We start from the raw sequence: 23,885 nt of genomic DNA, 5'->3' as shown, positions 1-23,885 counted from the left end.
GTTTGGGAAAAGTAACTCAGCAATGTGGAATGCTCATAACTAATTTTGAGATGATCAAGATAAATAAATAAATAAAAACTGTAGTATCATGTCACACTGACAAAGCCCACATAAAACAGCCTCAGACTGCTGCGAGTTAAACTTTTGAAGTTGCTGAAACATTGACTGCTCTAGCCAGTATTTCAGAGCAGTACAATAATTTGCACCCAACCCAAATGGCATTTTATCAGTCACTAAGTATGCCTCAAGCAATTGTTCTAAATTTGCTTGGATGGCAGCAACAATCTTGAATGTGGATGTTCACCAGACTGAAATTGAATTAAAGGTGGAGCTGAAAGAGGCAACGTGTGTGTGTGACACAGGCTCCTCAGAGTCAGCGGTAATGGATGTCACAGGACGAGGAGAAACACTGTGAGCGATGCAGGCGCCTGATATGAGCATGGGAAGACTCAGGAACTTTTAACCCATGCACGTTTTGGTGAGACAAAACATGCATTCACCAATCTTATACCTATTTGGAAAAAGAACCAGAATAATCTTAACATAATGCTTAAGATGCTATGAAAAATCAAAGCAACTCCCTACAGGAATATAGTGCAACCACAAAAGATAAATATGCATGACAAGCCTGCCTCTGTTCATTCCTTTGATAATACTGAAGGAATTAGCCTTTGACCAATATGGATTTTTGAAAGACAATGTTTTTTATATTAAACATGCCAATAGTATTTTCACCGACTGAATGTTTTTTTTCATCATTGGAAGTATTCAATGTGTCTCAAAGCCTCTCAAACAGCACTGCTGAGTTACAAGGCACATTTATTTTCACAAAATTGCACAGATTACACAAAACAATAAAACTGGCAAAGAAAATCAGTCATAAAAGAAAAGCACATTTATAATCTAATCATTTCCGATTTTTTTCCCCTCATAAATTAACGACTTTAATCTTGAAAATTCAGATTTTTCTCTCTGAATATTACCCACCTGCACCCTCTTTATTTTTTCCCTATTTTTTTTCTTTCTACAATGGCCCTGATAAACAGTTGTATATTTCTTACATTGTTTTATACAGCTAAAAGAGCCTGGGGTCAAACTGACGCCAAAGAAACACCAGTGCGTACAAAATGTGTCCAGGACATTGACAATACCATCATGTTACTTCTATGTTTAGCCATTCAGTTGGGGAAAGTTATTTAATATGAAGCAAAAAAATGGCAATCATGTATTTAGAGACGTTAAACATTGAATTGGCCCCAGGGCTAATAGGAGGGTTGAGTTTGGTGGAGGTGTTTGCAGAGGCAGGACAGACAGGCTTTTTAAAGCGACAACCGGAAGTGATGCATCAAATTGCGTAACGGAGCAGAGCCGTACGTCCCGGTGCGCAGGAATCGCTGCCCTCCAGTCGCACTCCGTGTGCTGGCATGAAGTTGACCGTGACGGCCCCCTGCCGCCGGCTCCCTCTGGGTCTGTGCTATGTTTAACACGGGAGCGCTCAGGACGAAAAAGTAGGACCGGTGCTGCAAGAATTACCTGCTGCGCGAGCCGTCGGGGCACCTCACGGATTCAGCGTCACGGCGCGCGGCGGCGGGATTATGGACGCGTCGGAGACACGGAGAGAACGATGCGCTCCTGCCCGGTGCACTGGGAGGACCAGCTGTTCCAAACAGGCTCGGTGACATGCCCCCGCGCTGGAGGATAATTGGAGGCGCTGTCTCTTGGATTAAGTCTGCTGGAATATTTATAGATTAACAAAACAAACAGTTTTAAGAATGGTGATAGAAAAGAAATAACGTTGCGGTAAACACGATGGACTATCCACGGAAAAAGAAGTTGACATACTTCACCATCGGGCTCATCTTTCTTCTTAGTGGTGTGGAATATGGTAAGATATCAGCTGTTTAAATCGTCTCTCTCTCTCTCTTGCACCACTTCAACAAAATGTCAGTAGCCTCTATCAAAACAGAACACAACCAAGAGTGATAGATGATGAATAAACATCAGAAATGTTTCACACAACACCTACATGTTTCGTTTGTCTATTGCGATGGTTACACGGTTATTTCATAGCGACATTAAAAGGGAGAGTGTGGCAAGCCAGCAGGCTATGTTTGGTAGAGATTAATTCAATATCTGACTAGTCATAATTACATTTTGACGTCGAACTATATATAGTGAAGACCAGTGAGCTTGACTTATATTCTAAATACCTCATAGCCAAGTATACTCTTGTTTGTTCCTGCCACAGCTGCTATCAACTCAACAAGACTGACTGGAGCAGTTGTTTGGAAGTTTGGAAGCTGAATCTTGTGGAAACTGTTGAAGGCTAGCTTAAGTTGATTAGGCTGATTTAGGGCTGTGACATCTTGTCAACTGCTGAGGAAAGCCCAAAGTTTTCTACATTTATACACAGGTTCTGATTGGGAAAAACGTGATCAGATATTTAGCTGAGGTTAGTTGCTTGTTTACGCACACACAGTGTATTGGGGGCTACAGTATTCTATGTAATAATGTAAGCCACATGATCCATGACTTCAGCCCACCCATTTGCAGCAACCTTCACTTCTTAAAAGTCCACTACTGACATCTGACATCTAAAATGTATGAACCAATCTGCTGGCTGGCTTGATGCCAGAATGTTGTGAGAACACTTGGAAAAATTTGATCTCTGACAAAGAGCTTTCAGTGCAGAACATTTCAACCACAAAACATATATTCTTTACATAAAATAGGTCTTATGCCATCTGATGTCACTGACTGTGCAGGACAGACTTGTCACTGCAGTGAACTTTGGTTCCAGCCAGGTTGGGCTTGGGCTGAAGTGAGGAAGTAAGCAAGCATTTAAATTGGAAATGCTAAAGGCAAGGCAAGTTTATTTGTATAGCACATTTCATACACAACACAAATTCAAGGTGCTTTACATAAGGCATAAAATGACATTTAAGAAAACATGCAACAAATGCAATTGATAAGGAGGAAAAATAAGGAAGTAAAACATGCATAGGAAATATAAAGTCAAAACCTCAGTGTAATTAAAAGTATAGAAGAACCTACAACCTAAAATTCAGCAATCAAAAAATTGCATCAGTTAAAGAGAGAGGGGTAGACAGTTTAAAAGTTTTAAGCCTGGATTTAAAAGTAGGTAAGGTTGGCACATTTCTCAGATTCTTGGGACGTTTGTTTCAACACTGAGCAACATAATAACCAAAAGCTGCCTCACCATGTTTTGTTTTGACTGAGACTTCTCAAAGACCTCTCCCTGTTCATAGCGTAAAAGCAAGTCGAAGATGTATTTGGGCCCTAAAGTTAGAACTCATCCAGAGTTCTGGATGTGCTGAAGCTGTCTGATTTCTTTTTTGGGGAGACCTGTAAAAACACCATAACAGTAGTCTAATCTGCTGAAGATAAAGGCATGGGTGAGTTTTCTGTTACAGAGTTGATAAACATCTACATTGACAATAACAAGAAGATTTCTGACTTGCCTTTTAACCTTCAGTGAAAGGGAGGTGAGCTCTAACTTTCAACTGTTCATTCTTTGCACCAAAAATGATTATCTCCATTTTGTCTTTATTTAGTTGTAGGAAGTTTTGGCACATACAGTTATTGATATGTTCAATGCACTATAGCCATAAATCTACTTTTTAGGGTTAATAGTCGCTCGTTGAGACATATGTTGATTTGAATGTCACCTGTATAGATATGCCAGGAGATTTTGTAGTTACGAACAATTTGGCCCAGGGGGAGCATGTACAATTGAATAGAAGTGGCCCAAGGACTGAACCTTGGGGAACTCCACAAATCATGGTGTTGGACGTGGATGTGTAGTTGGAAACAAAGTAGTCTCTGTTGAGGATAGCATCTGAACCAATATAACACCATGCCAGAGAGTGTATTCCAGTTTTCCAATTTGTCAAGCAGTAGCGTATGGTTGACAGCCTTGAACGCTGCACTAAGATCCAGTAGCACTAGGATTGAGATTTTGCCAGAATCAGTGTTTTGCCAAATGTCTGATGCTAAAACCCTAATAAGCACAGTCTTTGTGCTGCGGTGGTAGCAAAAACCGGATTTGCAGTTATCAAAGTAATCGTTTGTGCTTAGAAAGTTACTAAGCTGTTGGAAGACAACCTTTTCAATGATTTTACTTATGAACTGTATATTTGATACGAGTCTGTAACTGGAGATTACAGAAGGATCTAGGTTACCGTTTTTTAATAGAGACTTAATGACTGTGGTTTTCAAAACCTAAGAAAGACTGCCTGATTAGAGAGAACTGTTGCACAATTCCCATTGCTAAGGAGGTGACAACTGTCTTTAGGAAGAGTGTGGGCAGCACGGGGAAAGCCGCCATTGTTACATTGTTTCCTCAAGTGTTTTGGAGTCAGTTTTTAGTAGTTTGTCTGATGCTCTGAATTTTATCACTAAAATTTTCAGCAAACTCATTGCATTTGTTGGAGGACAGAAATTCGGGGGCGATTTGTGCTGGGGGTTTATCAACAGCTAATTGGTTCCATGAATTCTTCTTCTTTTTTTTTTTTCTTTTTTTTTCTTTTTTTTTTGGATGATGTCAGACAAAAAGGCTTGTCTAGAGGTTTTTAAACTCTAACTTGTAAATGACATGTTTCTGTTTAAAAATGTTATAGTGAATCTGGAGATTTGTTTTTGTGCCAAATTCTAATAGATGATGAGCAGTGTCACTGGTTCTGTTGTTCCTTAGCAGATGTTTTAAAGGGATAGTTCATCCATTTGGAATTTGATATTAATTCACTTCCATTGAGGAGGACATTCCTCCAGCCAGCATTCTTAAAAAAGAATCACCTAAATCCGCTCAAATTATTAAATGAACAAAGAAGAAAAAGCCAGCAATAACATTTTTTTGTCAGCTATCTTTTAGTACTCTGGAGAAAGTCTTTTTTTTTTTTTTTGTCCTCCAACTTGCAGACATGTTCATTGAAGACAACACACAGTAGCAAGCTCAAGCAATCTACTTTGGCTGTGGAGTGATACAGGAAGTGCAGAAGTTACTGGAGCATTCTGGATGTTTGTTTCTAACAGTTCGGGGGTCCTGGTAACCACTGTCTGTTTAGTGGTTACTCACTAGTGTCATTGTAATGTCAAATGACTCTCACACACACACAATTACATACTGTCAGTGTGGTCAAACTATGGCATTCCCCAACTGACAAGAAATTTACAATAATGACTCCCTCCCAGGAATTTTGTAATAGCGTTCTTTATTTCCATAAGTGGGTCTCCTGACCCAGGAATTGAATTTGGATTGAACTGGGTGAGCATGGTCCTTTGTCTATATGTTGATAAACTTCGAAGCACAGCCTGTGGGAGCCAATCAGAAGCTCCGTAGGGCTGCCTGTACATAGGCAGAGTAGGGGCATGTCTAATATTGCCTGACAGTTTATTCCATTTTTGAGCAGCATAATAAGAGAACGCTGCCTCCCCATGTTTTGTTCTGACCCTGGAAACAGTCAACAAACTCATTCGGGATGACCTTAGGGTTCTAGAGAAATCTAGAGGGGTCATATTTCGTCAGTGTTCTGGCTGCTGCATTTTGAAACAGTTGCAGTTTCCTAACAGCTTTGTTAGGTAGGCCTGAGTTGATCAGTAATCTAACCTGCTGGAAATGAATGCACAGATCAGTTTTTCAAGGTCCACTTTGGACATGAATCCTCTGACTCTTGCTGTGTTTTTGATGACAGCAGGCTGAGTTGGTAAATTCAGATCTGATTGGAGAATTACTCCTAGATTTCTGGCTTGATGTTTAATCCTTAAAGAATGGGAGTCAAGATAAGAGATAATTTTTTGCCATCCATTTTGCGGGTCAAAAATTATGACCTCAGTTTTGTCCTTATTCGGTTGGAGAAAGCTGTGGCACATCGAGTCATTAGCTTAAGACAGGGATGCCATGGGGATGCAGCTAAGGTGATTAGGCCTAAGCTGCGTCCCCATGGCATGCCTGTCTTCCATTAGATCAGCAGTGTTTATTTCATCCTGGGACTCCCCTGTGGCCTACAGTGATGTTTATCACAGGCTGAGTTCATAAAGAAGTTGGGTGTATTAAGAGAGAAACAGGTGGCTACATTGGCTTCCTGTTGATTGGCACCACTGTCAATTTTGGTAAATCAAAAATCAAATCAAAATCCATTAAGCGATGACCAAATATTTTTGTTTTTCAATTATTCCCCTATAGGGCAGCAGAAAGACATAACATGTCTCATCTTATTACAAGTATAACATATTTATATATCCGTACTTTTTCTTATTTCACTTTTTTCTGTATTAAGTTATACTCATTTACATTGTCTTCCTGCCTTCCCTTTAAAAACTTACAAGCATTTATTAAAAAATGCATAAGTTACAAAAAGTCATCAGTGTGTTATATGAACAATGGTGTACATGGTGATTTAAACAATAGTAATTTCATCGTGAGCCAGTGTTGTGCTGCGTATTTCTGTTTGGAAACGCATGTTAGTTTTCCTTCAGTGGAATCAGCTGAACATGTGTTCTGTCTACAGCAGTGAATAAATTTGAAAACCTTGCTATCCTGTAATATCCCTGTTTCATGACAAGGAAACTGATACACTAAGTAGAGTGGTCATCAACCAATCCAAATACATATCGAAATACACACTGCAAGGCGTCTGTGTTTCGCCTCTCACAGGCATTTAAAGCATCATTCTTTCTTTCAGTTTTCTTTTTGTTACAAACATCGCTCAGAAAACTGACATGTACAGTCTCCTCTCTTTTGTCTGTCATGTCAGCTGTGATATTGCCTACTATATGGAGGTACCTGCAGACTCTAGGCGCTGCGCCCTACTTCCTGGGTCTGGGCCTATCAGCATTCAGCTTAAGTGGCCTCCTGTCAGGGCCGCTGTTTGGCCACTGGTCTGACAGAACACGAACCACCAAGAACATCATCCTATTTGCCAACCTGTTTGAGATAGTTGGTGAGTCACAATATCCACCTTTCTGTTGGGGGAGTAAAGTTTGTAAACATTTTTGGTCTCACATAAATCTTTACAATATGAAATGTATAGTATACATCTGAGTGTGTAGTCAAAATGAAGTCTTTCATTTGTGGGGATGGGCTGTTTGTCTGTGCAGAAATGAAAGATTCTGATCTGTTCTTGTTGCTGTATGCTTTGTTCAATTTTGTCTTTATTTCCCTCTCTCTGCCCCTCTCCTTTTTTGTTGTATAGGTAATTTCATGTATTTCATGGGCTACTCCAAGTGGCTCTTACTGTCAAGCAGACTAGTGGCAGGTGAGTCTATAAAAAACTGGAAGTGAATATTTGTCTAATGTTAAGTCATTTGTACAGGAGGAAAAAAAACCCAAAACATTTTTTTTTTTTAAATCTTAATTGAATGAGACACAACCAGGATTTTGGACAGATATGGATGAGGAAGGCTGATAGGCTGATAGGCCTTTGTAAGAAAACTGTCCCTGTGCTGGCAACAGTTGTCACTGTGCATGTCTTGTTAAAAGCCTGCCCATTAGCCAGGTCCAAGGGGCCAGAGGAATTTGTAGTACAATCAGTTATACACTTACTTATGCTATGGAACTTACTGATCATTTTGCTACATCTCAAGGGGCAAGCCTTTCAATAAATTCAGTTAAATTCACTATCCTGAACAGAAATGCATGAAGGCAGCAAAACGTGATGGTGTGTCTCTCAAATACAGAGTTTACAGTTCAGAAGCCCCAAAATGCTTCCTGATAGAGTGATATGCTGTACCAAATACTCAGCACTAGGATTGAAATTTCGCAGAATCACCAAAGAGTAACTAAACCCCAAACCAGTAACTCTGTGAAACCTGACCTCTAGTGGTGAAAAGTATAGCCAGGGGGTTTTCAAACTTTTTTATGTTCTGGACCTCCAAGAAGTTGACTGTCCATTAGCTGTTGACCCCCATTTGAAGTGAGTTTGTCCTGTAGATATATTTTGGTTTCTGTCTAGTATTAAATGCGTGTGAAAGGCATTTAAACTCAAGAAATCTGATCCTTGTATATATCAAGTGTTAAACTGTTTCAGTGTCATGCCTGAACACTGACAAGTCGTGTTGACACATTAAACCAGGAAGAACAAAGTGTTCAAGTGATCCCTTTTCACCTTTAGAGGACAGGCCTCACAGATTTGGGTTTTGGGTTCAGTTCCTCTGTGAGAAACACTCGCACATCATCCACTCTGATCCTGAGACTAGTAACTGATGCAATGAATAAATCACCAAATCCCACTTCAGGTTTCTGCTATTTTCCCCCTGATCTCTGGACTGGTAATGTACATAGATATATAAACATATATAGGAGTGGGTCAGAATCTGAATTTAAACAATGGTCTGATGATGTTCTGATGGACCAGTTGAAGTACTTGTAAATTCAAAATCTATGTAGTACAAAATTGCCTTGATCCTTTTTTTTAATCTCAAGTGAATCTGTACAGAGCTAGTTTTTGAATTGGCAAGGAGGCCTACATTGTTGTAATGATGAAATCTCTGATATTTCTCTAGGAATTGGTACAGGGGCCGGCTCATCCATATTTGGCTTCCTGACCAGAAGCACTGCCCCGGAGGACCGCTCCACAGTATTTGCTGCTGTCATGGCATGCCGACAGGCTGGCCTTCTGATTGGTGGGTGCTTTTCTGCTTCCCGATTCTGTCTATTAAACACTCCCTTTTTGACTTGTCATGCCCTGCAGTACTTGCTGATCAGTAGACTTTAATAGATATCAAAATGGACCAGAGGAAAAGCTGTGCTTTATTGAAAGTGTGCTGAAAATGCCAGGATGTTATTCTGGATTTCCAGCTCTGTCTGGGTAGGCATCAGAATGAACCACTGCAGAAAAATGACAGCATAATTGTAATCCCCTTTGGGTTTCCAGTGTTTGACTTGAGTACTGTAGGTTGGTACAACTGAAAGCCACAAAACACACAACATTGAGGATCACGCTTCCCGTTTGACCTGATTACAGACACAGCGTCACTTTCATTAGATTAGCTCTTACAGTTAGGTCTAGCAGGAGGTGGCCAAAATGCACCACCCTTGGTAGCCTGCCATCCACCCTCTGAGAAAGTCAGAGAAGAGAGCTGTTTGGGGTGGATGGCAGACATGTAAATCACATGACCTTCATGCGTGAGGCCTGAGTTTAATTCCCACTTTCAGTGAGACCTTTTGTTTCTGACCATTTGTTATGCCTGAACTTAACCTCTCGCTAACCTAAACCAAGTGGCATTGTTGACCTAACCACATGACACTGACACATGATGCAAGCAAGAAAGCCCAATGCATCTCATCCTGACACCATAGGGTACTTTTGGCATGAGACGCGAAAGAAACGTGTCCAAGCTGCTGATCTGGGAAATGAGAATGAGTTGGTTAGTCTAGTCTGCCCAATCTTGTCCATCCCCAAGTAGCAGAGCGAGTGCAGGGACAGAGGGGCTCTGTAGTTAAATATGTGATCTTTTATCTGATCGAAGTTTGTGTAAGTTTGAATCTATGGCCCCGACCATGTCACTGAAATATCAGCAGCCTAACTGTGCTTTGTATTGATAAATCCATGACACTGTCCTTGGTGCTGAAGTAGCAGTAATAGACCAGATTCACACAGAAGCCATTTTGACGTTACGCTCAGGGTGGAAAGCTGAAATTCTTTAATAATGTTGTACTGCTGCGTTGCTGGTTGTGTCTTTTGTAAATGTAGGGAATCTGACCAAATGTTACTGTTTCACTTCCCAATTGATCAACAACTGGGAAAACAATGGATAATAAAAATCTGGACCATATTTCAAGGACATGTAATACAGACACAGTTTTTGCTCTAGATGTGGTGTGTCCAGGGAGTGGAGCAGGTAATGTGACTGAGGAATGCCCCATCCCCCATGTTTAAAAAGCAACAGATCACCTACTGATGAGGTCTGCATGTGTGTGTGCTCATTGCAGTGTGCATTTACAAATCTCCCTTTTTTATTCATTTATTTATTTATTTTTAATCTTTAATTCTTTATTCTCATCCCTATTAGCCTCAGTGGTTGCTAGTCTTCTTGGACACAATTTGCAATGTATAAAATAACAAGAATAATTCTGCAGCAACCAGAACATAAACAATTAGATAAGTAAATTGATACAATTATACTTGAATTATACTAGAAATTAAATACTAAAGTATCAGAAAATATCAAGCAACTAAAAACAAAACAATAACAGTGGCTGTGGAAAAATAGCAATGGATTGAACAATTAGTAACCCTATACATTTGATTTGACTTTGTATTGTAACTTTTTTTTTTTTTAAAGAGCTTATACTTTTGGTCTGTCTAATGTTGGTGAGAAGCAGCAGAAGCTCAAAACAGAACAGTTTTCTTTCTACAGTTAGTTAAATAAATGTGTTTGCTGCATAGCCAAATTACACAGAAAGGCGGGTGATGGCTGTAGAAAAATCTGTTTGATGTGTGATGTCATACCAGCACCATTGTATCACACAGGTCCAGCTTTCAACATTTTCCTGAGGCTGTGTGACTTCCACCTGGGGCCTTTTGTGGTCAATAAATACACTGCACCTGGGGTAAGGACCAAAACACCATAATATCCAGTAAAATGACCCCCAGAGAGGACTAATTTATATTATTTATCAAACACTATTGACCACATCACTTTGACTTGGACAAGGCAGGAGTGCGTGAGGTAGACGGTGATATGCTAACCTGTCAATAAAGCCACAATAATGTAATCAAATGAATCAGCACTATGCTAACTTTCTGAATCACCTCAAATCACCACCACGTTATGTTTTTGTGGCACAAAACTGTTACTGCCGAGGTTTATGAGTATGGGCCAACATTTTTTCCAGAGTTGATGATGAAAGTGAACAAGTGAGACATCTAGTTTCCATCCATCTGTTGACAGTTGCACATGCACAGTACAGGTCAGGCAGGACGGATGATGGTAGCAATGGACAATTTATTTTCCTGTCAAACCATGATACTCTGTGTCTGTAACAGCTGTTCATGTGCCTGCTGTGGATTCTCCTCCAACTGGCTGTGGTCTTCATGTACTGGGACATTCCACCTCTGGAGAGGGGGGAGGTGGGGCAGAGCTCTACAGGGAGGGGCGGGGAGGTGGAGGGTGGCAGCGGGCCAGTTGAGGGGGACAAGGACGAGGAAGGGGACGATGATGAAGGCAAGCCACTAATGGGACCTCACGAGCTGTTGGGATCCTACGGCTCAGTGGGGACACCCGACCCGCCCAGGAAACATGTCTCAACCGTCTCCAATGGCAACCTGTCTCACATCTCACCACCTCCCTCCCCCCCACCACAAGAAGCGGAGGAGTCTTCCAGCCCCTTTAAAAATTTCAGCATCAGACGAGGTAGGCTTTGGTTCATTCCGGGGTATCTGCAAGCCCACAGAGGAGCAGTTCACTCAGAGATGAAAATGTTGTCAGTATTACCTTATCCCTGCAGAAGAAGATCCTTAGAATTCTGAGGAAAAAGTTCTGGCCTCAAGGTCGGAATTCTGAAGTTTAATCTCTGAATCTTGGAATTCTGAGATTCTGACTTTATTCTCAGAATTCTGACCGTAATATTAGAGCTCATCATTTCCCTGTCATACACAGCTGAAATGTCTTTGTCCAGACAACAAACAGAGAGGTAGCTAACACAACTCTTTAGCAGTCTTCTCCAAAACGACTGAAGTCAGTGCGTTTTTTTGTCTAGTTTCCTAAAAACACTGTACTTCACATCCCGTACCAGTTAATGTCCTGCTGTTCTCTTTCTTTGACTATTGGCCCTTTTATAGTTTCAGAACTTTGATTAAAAGTCTTCTGCAAACCTGCAGCTACCATGAATATAGAAAACTACTGGATATTCTGCTGCAGGACTCAATCAATCTTTTCTCTCCTCTCAATTTCCTACGTTGCTTTGAATTCACTGTTGTTCTCTCCTCCTGTGTGTCCTCATCTTCCTCCTGTCTGTAGAGTTCCTGAGAGAGGAGGTGGTTGTGCTGCTCGCTGCTCAGTTCATCACGCTGTTCAATCAGACAGCACTGGAGGTACGATAAAGACATCATCCAGCTTCCCTTTTATTCTTTACAAAGTTCACCTTACTTCTTTTCACCTTTCCTCTTTTTTACGTTTATTAATGGGAATTCTTTGGTAATATTGTCTGGTATTACAAGGGTTTTTTTAGGGAGTTGTTCCTCATCCGATGTGAGGGTCTAAGGACAGAGGATGTTGTATTTCCTGTAAAGCCCTTTGAGACAAATTTGTAATTTGTGATTCTGGGCTATATAAATAAATAAAATTGAAATTGAAATTGAATTGGTATTGTTTTTTAATTTATTTTTCACAGTTTTGGGGGGGAATTTTGTGGTAATGTTCTTGTTATGTAATTTTAATTATGTATTTCTAATCATTATAAATAATGTTCATGTAAATCTTTCAACTTTTTTTTTGCCAATTATTTGGTATTATTTATCTAATTTTCTGGTAATTGTTTTTTGTAATTTTCTACTACAAAAAAAAAATTGGGGAGGTTTTTGAAAGAAATCAAGTGAATTTGCTCAGGTTTCAGAGAGTTAAATGCTTGTGTCACGAGAATTTAAGCCCAGGAAATTTGACATTGATCTAATTTCCCTGATCTGATGTTTAAGAATAGAATTTTAGTAATTATAGATTTTCTTGTAATATTTAAAAAAAAAAAAACAAAAAAAAAAAACGGTAAATTTTCAGGTAAATTTTTGCCAGTTTTCTGGTCATTTTTATGTTTTTTTTTTTTTTTTTTGCTATTTTTTACTAATGGTCTGGTAATTTTTTTGCTAATTTGCTAATCACCGTTTCTCCCTTTTTTTTTTTTTTTTTAAAGAAATCAAGTGTATTTGCTCAGATTTTAAAGGTTCAACAAGCCATTTAATCAAGTACGGAGACGATTTTGTTCAAGCAATTTGTCTCATTCTATCTTGTGTCAAGATACCGAAAGAAGTGAAACTGCACTGGAAACGTCAAACCACAATTTAAACATTTTTTTGCAGTGTGCTAACTTCTCCATACGTTCCCTCCTCAGACCATGGTGACCCCACTGACCCAGAAGTACTTCAACTTCGGGGAGCTGGAGAACAGCGTCATGTACTGCATCTGCGGTGTGGAGGTGATCACGGGCTTCCTCTTTGTGCGCTGGCTGAGCCGGCGTTTTGCTGAGCGCGTGGTTCTGGCCGTGGGTCTGATCATCTGCAATGTGTCCTGTGTGTGGTGCATCATCTTCCTAGCTAAGCCACTAGGTCAGTCCTCACTGCACTTCACAGCGACTTCACTTTTGCCATTGCTCACCTGTACAGCTGCACTATACAAGAATTCTGTGCAAAACAGCCAGAGAGAGGAGCATTTGAGCTAATAAAAGCCCACCCACATCACTTGTTGCTTGTCTGGAAGGGGCTTTCTTCTCTCTACAGTCCTCTCTACTGTTAGCCTCCTGCCATTGAGGTGAACTTCCCCCCAGCTAACATTATTAAAAATAAGCATCTTAATCCATTCTAATTGTTGAATAAGGAATTTCCATAGGCCGAAATTGCATAAAAAGTATGTTGACCATTTTATAAAATTATCAGCACTTGAACTATTTTCTTGTGCAGTCTAAGCTGTCTGTGCTGGTCCTCAGTTACAATGGTGGCTGGCAGGCACAGGAAAGGTACATGAAATGTGTGCGGGAGTGGAAAAAAAAAGGAAGCTTTATCCTGTTCAAAGAAGAAACAGACAATAGCAAACACAAGCAATCTACTTCTGTCTCTGTGGTAGCCACTGCTTTTTTTTTCTTTTTAATAAATTTACAAAAATTTCTAAAATTCTGTTTTCACTTTGTCATTATGGGGTACTAAGTGTAGATTAATGAGATAAAAAATGACTTTAAACGATTGTAGCATCAGGCTACAACATAACAAAACTGAAAAAACTGAAGGTGGTCTGGATACTTTCTGAGTGTACTGTATAATGTTTTCAAAATAGTGAACTATCTCTTTAAGAGCAAAAGCAAACTGTCTCTTAAATAGCAGCAGTCAAGCATGCTGTTCATTAACATGAAATTTAAATCCAAGGGTTGCATTATTCATTGATGACACATGATTTCTGGATAATGAAGCCAAATGAAGCAGTTATCTCACACTGCCTCTTAGAACCACCAAAGTACAAAGTTACCTGCTGCACTCACAGTGAGTGGTGTGTGGCTCTAAAAGGTAGACAGCAGGAAGCTGAACAAGTGTTAGTGTGTGGAAAAAGACATGCTTTACGTGCTTTTAGAGTCAAATTTAAGTATAATTTATTTTTGAATAGCAGGTAAACACTGGTGTTTGTAATGACATTAATTAAGGCTCTGTTCCATTAAGTGTAGCAGAGCCTGTTCAGTGATCCATAACAACAGCAGGAACCTGGCTGTTAGACATAAATGGAACAGAAACTTAATTAACATCATTAACACCTGTGTTTGCCCTGCTATTTCATGTCAAAATGGCCGCTGTGAAAAAGGTCATTTGGCTCCATTGTAATGTAATGGAGAGCCCTGCATCCAAGCAGACAAGATGTTAACAGCCTTACAATGAAGTGGTCAGAATCAATTGGTATGATGGGAAAGATGGGGAAAATAGGGTCTAAGTCGAAAATTGGTTTCACTTTAAAACTGTAATTCCAAATATTTATCCCTTTTTATTTTATTTTATTTTAATGCTTTCTGTAGGAGGCTTCCCATGGCAGCTGACAGAGTTCATCATAGGGGTTTTCCTGCAGGTCTTAGGGCTGCCATTTGTAGCCGTGGCCCAAGTCTCCCTCTTCTCTAAAGTTACCTCTGAGAAAACACAAGGTAAGAAACAGCACCATCTCGTGGTCAAGATAAAGCATTGCTGCCTGCAGGACAGTATTCCATCTTTGATTTTAGACGTTTAGCTGATAGATTCTAGTTCAATATCTGACCTGACATGATTAACCAGAACAGGGTCCTGTAAATCAGTGGTGGTCAACTGGTGAACCATGGTCCAAAAGTGGACCACAGATGAACTTTTGAGTGGAACAGCACAGGCATGTGAGTCCAGTTGGTCAAAAATAAATAAATAAAAAAAATAAATAAATAAAAAAAAAAATAACAAGCAATGGTCATGATGATTTTAGGTCAAGAAAACATGTTTTATCCCTTTCTGCAGAGTAACAAAATAATTTTACTGCTGTTGGTATTACCAGGTTATTATTGTTAGCACATTTTTATTATTATTAACATATAATTGCTGTCTAGAAAAAGACAGTTTTCGAGGCCTGAATTAATGTCCAGCTAGCTTTTTATTTCATTGGTTTGAATTATGTGATTTAACAGTGCATAAAAACAATGTCAATACTGCACTGTTTAATTGAATAACTATTAAGTTAATCCATATGTAGAATGTAACTGAATGTTTAAGGACAAATGTGGACCCTGAAGCTAGACCATTTGGGAACCACTGCTGTAAATGAACAAGTAAGGCTCAGTGTCTTGCTCAAGCACATTTCAGAAATACATTTATGCTGCCCTTGCTGGCCTGGCATGTGTTGGCCATCTTTCATGAATCTTTTGAAGTACACAAGTCACAATAATAATCCCCAAAAGGATGTGCATTACTCCTCAGTCAACTTGTAACTGTCAGGTCAGTGAGAGTTCCTGAAGTCGGTCCTGTTTTATGTGTCTAAGGGCCTGCTCACATTGGCAAGTTTGGCCCCGTATCGTGCTAAAGCCAATTAAAGCCAAATGATTTACGTCAGTGCACTGTGTGTGTGACCGTGCATGTGCTTGTGTATGTGCCCGTACCGTGCAGAAGCACACTCCTTTCAACTGTGCCAGAGCGGGGGAAGTGTACTGTATTCAAGCACGGAACGGAGCGATCATGCTGGTCAAAGAATCCGGATTTTAGGGGCAAACGTCCTTGGGCGCGGATTAAACTTGCCAATGTGAGCAGGCCCTAACTATTTTGCATGTGTCTTGTTGATATTGCAGGTTTCTGTCAGGGCGTACGTCGCTCAGTTGGGGGTTTAGCCACCATCTTGGGCCCCCTGTGGGCCGGAGGCCTCACTGAAAACATGTACATCATGCTGGGGGTGATGATGGCACTATTGGCACTGTTGACGGTAAGTGAGGAAAAAAGTAAATGTCAAGTTTGAAATGCTTTGAATGTTTTCCAAGCTCTAGAGCAGTGTTTTCAAGCATTTAAACGTCCTGCCTTAACGCAACTGACAGAAGCTGCCATTACAGCCACATAATGATGATCATCCTTGTTTGCTGTGTTTGTTCTTGTTTTAAATTTAAATGCACATGAATACATAACCTTTTGATTAATCATTTTTCTATGAACAACAGTAAAACAAAAGCTATAAAAGATTTTTTTTCTACTGTGGGCAGGAAAAGCAAATTCGCTCAGTTCATTAAATTTTGATTTAAATATTGATTTATTTCTTCTTTTGCCTTTAAAATAGTGAAACACAAAGCTATGCAATCACATTTCTATTATTATGAGCAAGTAAAACAGAAAAGCGACACTGCTGCTTTGCTGCTTTGCCACCATTTTGTGACATAGAATAAGACACTTGACATCTTTAGAAATGAGCCATCCATACATTATGTGGACTTACACATATGAACATGAACATGAACATGACATGACGCATAAACACTGTTGTTTGCCCCTGTTTGCAGTTCTATTCCACAATCAGACAAAAAAAAAAAAAAAAATCCCCTCTCATGCCTCAGCAGTATCAAAGGACACAGATCAGTAGTAAGAGAGAAAAAGAGAGAGAAAAAAATGGATTTAAACAGAGAGAGAGAAAAAAGGTTTTTAAATTACCATTTATCAGTTCAGGACCTTGATTGATAAAGGTACAAAAGAGAACTTAAAATTATTTGATTTACAATTATGGCCCAAAGGCAAGAATCCACACTTTCTTGCGAGATTTCAAACGCTCAACACAAATAGAGATGAAGAGAATGTGAGTTTATGACAGTGAGAGGATGAGTTCACACCAAACACTCTGGAGGGTTTACATCTCAGCTCAGTGCCTTCGGCCAGGCAAGCACATTGGCTTTCACAGGTGGGTAACACCAAGTACCTGCACTGAGTTGCCTGGAAATGTGACAAAATCTTTTCATCGAACCCTTTTAAACAAACTGCACTAAGGTTTGTGATGACAAAGAATGGAAAATGAATCAATCACAGGAAACCACAATGAACCACAGATAAACCTCTGTGTGGACTGAGGCTGCGGCCACACTGATCCATCAACGTCTATTTTTAATTGGTGTCCAGTGAGAAGTGTCTGTTTGATGAGGTGTCTGGCACTATTCAGTGTGTGTCAGTTTGATGGACAGAGAAGCACAAAGCCCCTGTAGTGATGGAGATGTCATTATCCATTCAGCCAACAGCAACAAGACTGTGCTGTCGTCATTCATGTTGGTCTGAAACGGACAGACGAACTCTCCATCAAATTTCTATCCAGCCACCAGTTTGGCTGCAGCCTGATGCTTATATCCAGTTGCTTCTTAATGTGTTCTCAGTGCATCATGCTTAACTGAAGTGACAGGGATGGGATCTGTTGTCAAACAAGTTTTCCAAAACTGTGTTTGCTTTTAATCCTGCAGTGTGGACCTCAATGGGAACCAAATACAAAAATACAAAAAATAAACTTCCCAAGATCAGCAGAAAGCAAACTTAGAATACAGTCCCTGGGAGATACATGCGCTGGGAGCAGGGCTGGACTGGGACAAAAAAAAATCGACCCTGGCATTTTTGCCCTAGACCGGCCCCCATTAAATCACCGCTGGCTCTGTCATCTCTCCCCCACCTGGCCTCATCCCCCTCACGGCCAACTCCATCATCATCGACTGCCACAGGTGCTGATGAGGGTCCGCCAGCTCCAGCTGCTGCAGCACAGAACATCGGAAAGTTCTGCACATTTGGCGTCATCTGCCTGAAGGGCTTGTCTTTTCTGTGGTGTGACAGACTGATTGACAGTCGAGGCCCAAGGGGGAGGGGGGCTTCGGCCCTCGGCTGTGAATGGGCCAGTCCAGTATCAGTCATGAATAATGGCCAATCAGACCACAACAACAACCAAAAAAAAGTTGTGCAGCCCAAGGGACCAATGACAGAATCAGTCATGAATAATGGGCTGATCTACCTGTTTTATTGGTCAATCAGTCAACATTAAAAAAAGGGTTGTTTTTTTGGCCCAAAAGACCTGCTATCTGGCATACTGGTCATTTGCCAGTATGCCAGATAGCCAGTCTAGAAGTGACTGGGAGGCAGACAAATAGGCACAAACTTCCAGTGCGATACAATTGACAGTTAAAATGTTGTCCGTCAAATGAGCACAGGCAGAAATAAGTAAGTGAACAGAAAAGTGACAGGAGAGCTGAACACCCGTGCATTCACTCAGCTTAACAGCACAGTTTTAGCTGGGTTTTAGATTCATGTTGGATTAAGTTCACTTCATGCATGATTGGGTGGACTGCAAAATCTGTGAGTGTGTGAGTGAGTTTCATTAGAGCTCATAGAGGTGCTTCGCATCCAAAAAAAAAAAAAAAAATCTGGAAAGTTTCCCTTTGTACTAAGGGAGTAACGCAGCCCTGAGTGTTTGTGTGTCAGTGTACACAGTTTCAAAAAGTGCTAAGTCCAACTTGCATTTTTGTCTCCAAATTGGATCCAGCAGGAACGTTCCTCCACAGCCGGGCTTTCTCTCGCTCATTATTTTTATATGTTGAGGACTGTTGTGTAGTCCTGACAGCACTGAGAGCTGAACGTGAGCACCGCGCACTGGAAGCTAACACTGTTTTAACTTTTAGCAACAGCACTGCAATCCAAATAAGTTTTTGACAGTTGCTTAGCAACAGGAGTGAAGACCAGCGTTTCCCTAGACCAACAATCAGGCATTATTTATTTTTTAAAGCATGACACAGAATTTCTCTTCATTTATTATTTCTCATAGGAGATTACATTTTTACTGTATTTTTTTCCTTGTGTTTGTTGTCTTCCTGATCATATGATCCCCGCACGACAGAAACCCTGAAATGCCTAAGGAAAAATAAACCTCAGGATTTTGGCAGATCCAGAACCAAGTTTTGTCTATTTTTTTTCTTTTGTTTGTTTATTTGTTTTGTTTTTTGCTACATTTGGTAAATTGGTGCAAATTAGAAAAAATATGCTGAAATGTTTTCTCATTTTTTCCATCATGTAGTCATTTTATTGAGATAAAGAGGAAAAAAAATAGAGCTTAAAATGCCAGATCAACCAAGAGAATCCTTTTTTTCTTCACGGCTTCCTAATTAGCCCAATGGCCAGTTCCAGTTTATCAGTGAGTTTTTGTCTTAATTTTGGTCTTGTATGGTCTGTGCTGTCTTTCAGATGATGATGTTCCTCTCATATGACCGGCTGGTGGAGCCTGCTGTGGTGGAACATGCAGAGAATCCCGACAGCTGTGGTTAAACCACCAGGTGTTTGATGCAGGGATGGATACACAAGGTAGCTTGTGCACGATGCTGCTGCGGTAGAGGCAGATCAGCGCAGAATTACTGAAATGGATTTTTCATCACTGTTCTTTGATAAATGTGAAATGCCAACCAATAAGCTTCTAAATGATCTGTTGTGATGTGTATCTATCTATCTGTCTATTTGGTGTTAAAAATGAGTAAAAAAAAATCTTTTAATCTTTTAAAAGGTAAGCCATAAAATTAATTTGTGACTGTGGTGCTCTTAGTATGCAAGCTTACTGACTGCCATCCTGTCTGTCTTTGTCTCTGCTTGTGTTAAGTGGGACGTTCCTGTCCAGCACAGAGTCCCTCCACGGTTCAATCACGTTGGGGCCCCGTGGGACCAAAGACCAGGGTACAAACCCCCAACATCCCAGGCTTCATCTCTCTCCCAGTTCTCCCCCCACCCTGACATGATGAACTGGTCCAGTGGAAATATTTCCCATGGAAATATGGAATCGGCTGACCCTGCACACAAGCTGCGGATCAAATCCTTCTTCACCCATCCTTTTGCGTCATGCACACAGTGCAGACAACAAATTCTCTAAGTGTATTAGTGGAAGCACTAAAACATTTATTGCTAAATTAACTAACATGTCACATGATGGAGGCATCAATTGTGTCTTTATGCTGAACTGTGTCCTTGTGCTGGAGGCAAGCAGATCAGCTGAGTGGACTTTTAACCAACATGACTTTGTGGATGGATACGTCATACCTCACTCCCATCTAATGCAAACAGGGTGATGAAATTACCAACACGACCTAGCAGGGTTTTAAAATTAGCACTCACTAAATGCAGGTAAATATTTGCAGTGGCAGGTAGATTTTCTTTAGTCTGCCAGACACGGTGGCCCACACAGTCACAAAGCTACAAACCAGCAAACAAACAAAGTAGACAAAGTAGAAACACCTAAGAAAGATTATTTAATGAAAAAAACCCTTAAAGTTAACCCTTTGAAACTTGAGCAAATTTGCTTGTTTTTTTTTTTTTTTTTTTTTCAAAAACATGGGCAGAAAGCATTTAAATTACTAGAAAATAATTGGAAAATTTCCCAAAAAAAGGTAAGAAAAGAAAATGCAAATTGAAAAAGAAAAAAGAAATTAAAAAAAGATATACCTATAATTACTGAAACTATATATCTAAACATCAGGTAAGTGATGGTGGATTGTTGTCACATTATGCTCAGACACCTCTCACAAAGACAGCGGGTCTTGAGTAGGCACAAAAAATCCCTGTGTAATGTAATTATTGACAATAAACAAGTGGCTGGTAAAAATAAAAAAATCTGTGTGGTTGGTAAAATTTGGGCGTCCACCAGACACTGTGGCAGATGGACCAAAGAGTTCATCTGCCACTCTGGGCAACTTTCAAGGTGGAAACCTTTGTAAGTGGTTGTTAAGTTTGCCTGCTCTGCTTTGGTGAAGCAGGCTTGGTTCTGTTCTGGGTAGTTTGGCTGTTAGATTACTGACAGAAGGGTTGGATATTAGGGTGCTGATAAATCACGCTGATAGTGGCATGAAACAAATATAGAATATCAGTCACTCCTGTTGTCTTGATACGATAGTTTCCTCCCTGACCACAGAGGAAGTTTGCAGTGACACATGGTCTATAAAGATACTGAATATTGGGGTAAAACATCAGCTGCATGCTAAAAAGAATGGCATTGGCCCTCAGAAACCCTTAGTAGAACCCTAGCAAAGAGATGCTGTTGAAATATTTCTATATTATTATTTATATAATATATTTATTACTTGAAATACACCATTAACCGCACACAGAAAAAGAATGGTTCTAAAATAGTTCTGTGAAGAACCATCATCTGCTAAAGAACCACTTAATTTAGTGCATGATTCCCCATTTGGAAAAAAAAAAACATTTGACAAGGCTTCTATATTGAATATGTTGGCTCCTCCAAGAACTAATTTCAAACAGATCTAAAGTTCTTTGGAGAATGTTTCTGCACAACAGCAAAGAACCTTTCTGATGGGTTTTTGAAGATGCTTTGGGGGTTCTTTGAAGAGCTGTTCTTTAAATAACTGTCATCTGAAAGGTGCTTTGAGGAATCAGAAATGTTCTTGTGTAGCTCTACTATTTTCAGTTCCAGGTAACACTGGAACACTTTATTTTTCCTCTAAGAAATAGGAATGAACTGCTGTTTCCATATCTTTTCTCTTCCTTTTTTGAAGAAGCATTACTGGTTTGTCAAAGAACAGTGTTTTTGGCTCTTAGAGGCACCTTTGAAGCACTTGAAGAAATTGTACTCCAAAGTGCCATGGTTTAAGAGGTTCTTTGTGGAACCCGAAAAGGTTCTACTATGAAATCACATTTTCGGTTCCAGTTGGCACCTTTATTTTTGTGCATATATGGACAGTGGATAAGATAGTTTCAGGCTTTGAACAGAGCTAAAGGGTTTGAGTTGGTTTGTTTGTTGGTGCTTATGTAGTACCTCTTTTCACCACTGGAGGGAGCCCTAAGTCTTTACAAAACAGATCATCATCATCATCATCAATACTGGGCCTGGGCTGGGACTGTTCCCATCAGTCCCAAAGAAGTCATTTAGGGAAAAATCAATGTTAATGTTTTTTTCTAAATGTTGACAAATGTATTACAAAATTAAAATGACTTGATTGATGGCTTTGATTTTATTTTGACAGTACAGTAGAAAACAGATGCACATGCACACGGTCGTTGTAGAATCAAAGTGTATATTTTCCATAAGACATTAAGAGGAAGCAGTACACCTGTTGAGGTTTTTAGGTTTTGTACTGGCAAACACCTAAAACCTGTGTTAAACTAATTTTTGTTAATTTGGGACTACTTTCCTAATAATAGTAATCCTTACATTTTGTGTGTGTGTGTGTGGGTGGGTGGGTGTGTTTTCAGGTCTTTTTCTTGTAATTTTTGACTAGTTTCTTTTTTCTTTTTGGGTCATTTCTTGCTAATTCATTAATTCCTGATTGCTCATTGCTAATTTGCTCAGATTTAAAAGGCTTAAATGTGTAATGTGTAAAAGTGTGTAACAGTAGTTTTGTAATTACTGTTCTGATACACACACACACATACATACACATTACTGTGTGCAATGAACATATTAGGTGTGCACAATATTTGAGATAAAAAGAAAACAAATCATTTCAATCCTACATTCAGCCAGTCTTAAAGAGAAAACTATAATTATCACACACACACACACACACACATACACATATAATTAGAAAACTGTAAATATCAAACACACACACACACACACACACACACACACACACACATATATATATATGTATAGTGCCATTACTATTAATACCAATTGTTTCACAAAACAGGTTTATTATATTTATTTAAATCATAATTTCAGTTTCATTTTTTTTAAATGCTTATTAAATATGTTGTAAATGTTGTAGACTGCCAGGAAAAATACCAACATGATAAGTTCGGTTAATTTTACCATCATGAAATCATTTTAAAATGTAATAACTATATCAAATTTAGATCAAACTGAATTGTTCAAAAGGACCAAAAAAAAAAAAAAAAAAAAAATCTTAGTGTAATGCAGTGTCTTACAAGGCAACTGATCAAATCTTAAAAAACAAACAAACAAAAAAAAATCTAAATGGGAAGATTCCCCAGTTAGATGAATTTATATGCACCATAACTGTAATACAGAATATTTTACTTATGGTAAATATACATAGAATAACATAACTCTACCAATTTCCAAAAACAAACAAACAAATAATAAATCCTAATGATCAAAATGTGCAATAAAAATCACTTGCAAACATAGCCTTATACACAGTATATGGATAGTATTTGAAGAAGACATGTCTTTCTTCTGTCTGATATACCATTTATATTCTTTAGTATATTCACATTGATCTAATTTTGTAAACTCTATGTAATTATTATTATTTACTAAGAAAAAATCATACCATGGAAATGCAGCAGAAGTATAATTAAATCAACTAAAGAATTTTTCTTAATTTTTTCCCAACACTAATTGGATTTTTATTAAGTAACAATGCTGTTAACTATGATTGTAGATTTGAAAAAAAAAAAAAAGAAAGAAAGAAAAAAGAAAAGAAAAGGAACAGGCTGTAATGTGACAAAACACAAAATCTGAACACACCAGACAAGTTTATACCAAACAAAATTCTCTATTCAATTATTATTATGAATAATATTTGATGCATTGGTACTTCAAAGTAGCATTTTGAACACCTAAATAGTATAAGTAAAATGAAAAACTTAAATAAAGCAAATATAAAATAAAATCGGAAAAAGGTCAAAGTTAAATGAAAAATAAAATGGAAGTAAATAAAGTCAACTGAAGGAATATATTTCATTAAAAAAAAAAAAAAAAAA

The 23,885-nt window shown here is 39.1% G+C and overlaps 1 protein-coding gene across 1 annotated transcript; it reads left to right on the top strand.

The window, feature by feature from the left end:
- The first annotated feature begins 1,364 nt into the window (after positions 1-1,364).
- On the top strand, positions 1,365-22,154 carry mfsd8l1 (major facilitator superfamily domain containing 8-like 1). The gene is made up of 12 exons (XM_030049573.1): positions 1,365-1,885; positions 6,774-6,959; positions 7,212-7,274; positions 8,521-8,640; positions 10,491-10,570; positions 11,007-11,373; positions 11,980-12,053; positions 13,064-13,277; positions 14,723-14,845; positions 16,004-16,134; positions 19,398-19,514; positions 19,804-22,154. The coding sequence occupies exons 1-11, from the start codon at positions 1,810-1,812 to the stop codon at positions 19,476-19,478; spliced, it is 1,515 nt and encodes a 504-aa protein (XP_029905433.1). The 5' UTR covers positions 1,365-1,809; the 3' UTR covers positions 19,479-19,514; positions 19,804-22,154.
- Positions 22,155-23,885: the final 1,731 nt, after the last annotated feature.

Source organism: Myripristis murdjan, chromosome 4 (assembly GCF_902150065.1).
Source record: "Myripristis murdjan chromosome 4, fMyrMur1.1, whole genome shotgun sequence".
Taxonomy (NCBI): Eukaryota; Metazoa; Chordata; class Actinopteri; order Holocentriformes; family Holocentridae; genus Myripristis; species Myripristis murdjan.
This window is presented reverse-complemented; position numbering and strand designations above follow the sequence as displayed.

Excerpts from the sequence above, each read along its gene's own strand:
- mfsd8l1 (XM_030049573.1), top strand. The coding sequence starts at position 1,810 with ATGGACTATCCACGGAAAAAGAAGTTGACATACTTCACCATCGGGCTC. Across the intron at positions 10,571-11,006 it reads ATAAATACACTGCACCTGGG|CTGTTCATGTGCCTGCTGTG; the intron begins GTAAGGACCAAA and ends TGTCTGTAACAG. Across the intron at positions 16,135-19,397 it reads CACTATTGGCACTGTTGACG|ATGATGATGTTCCTCTCATA; the intron begins GTAAGTGAGGAA and ends GCTGTCTTTCAG.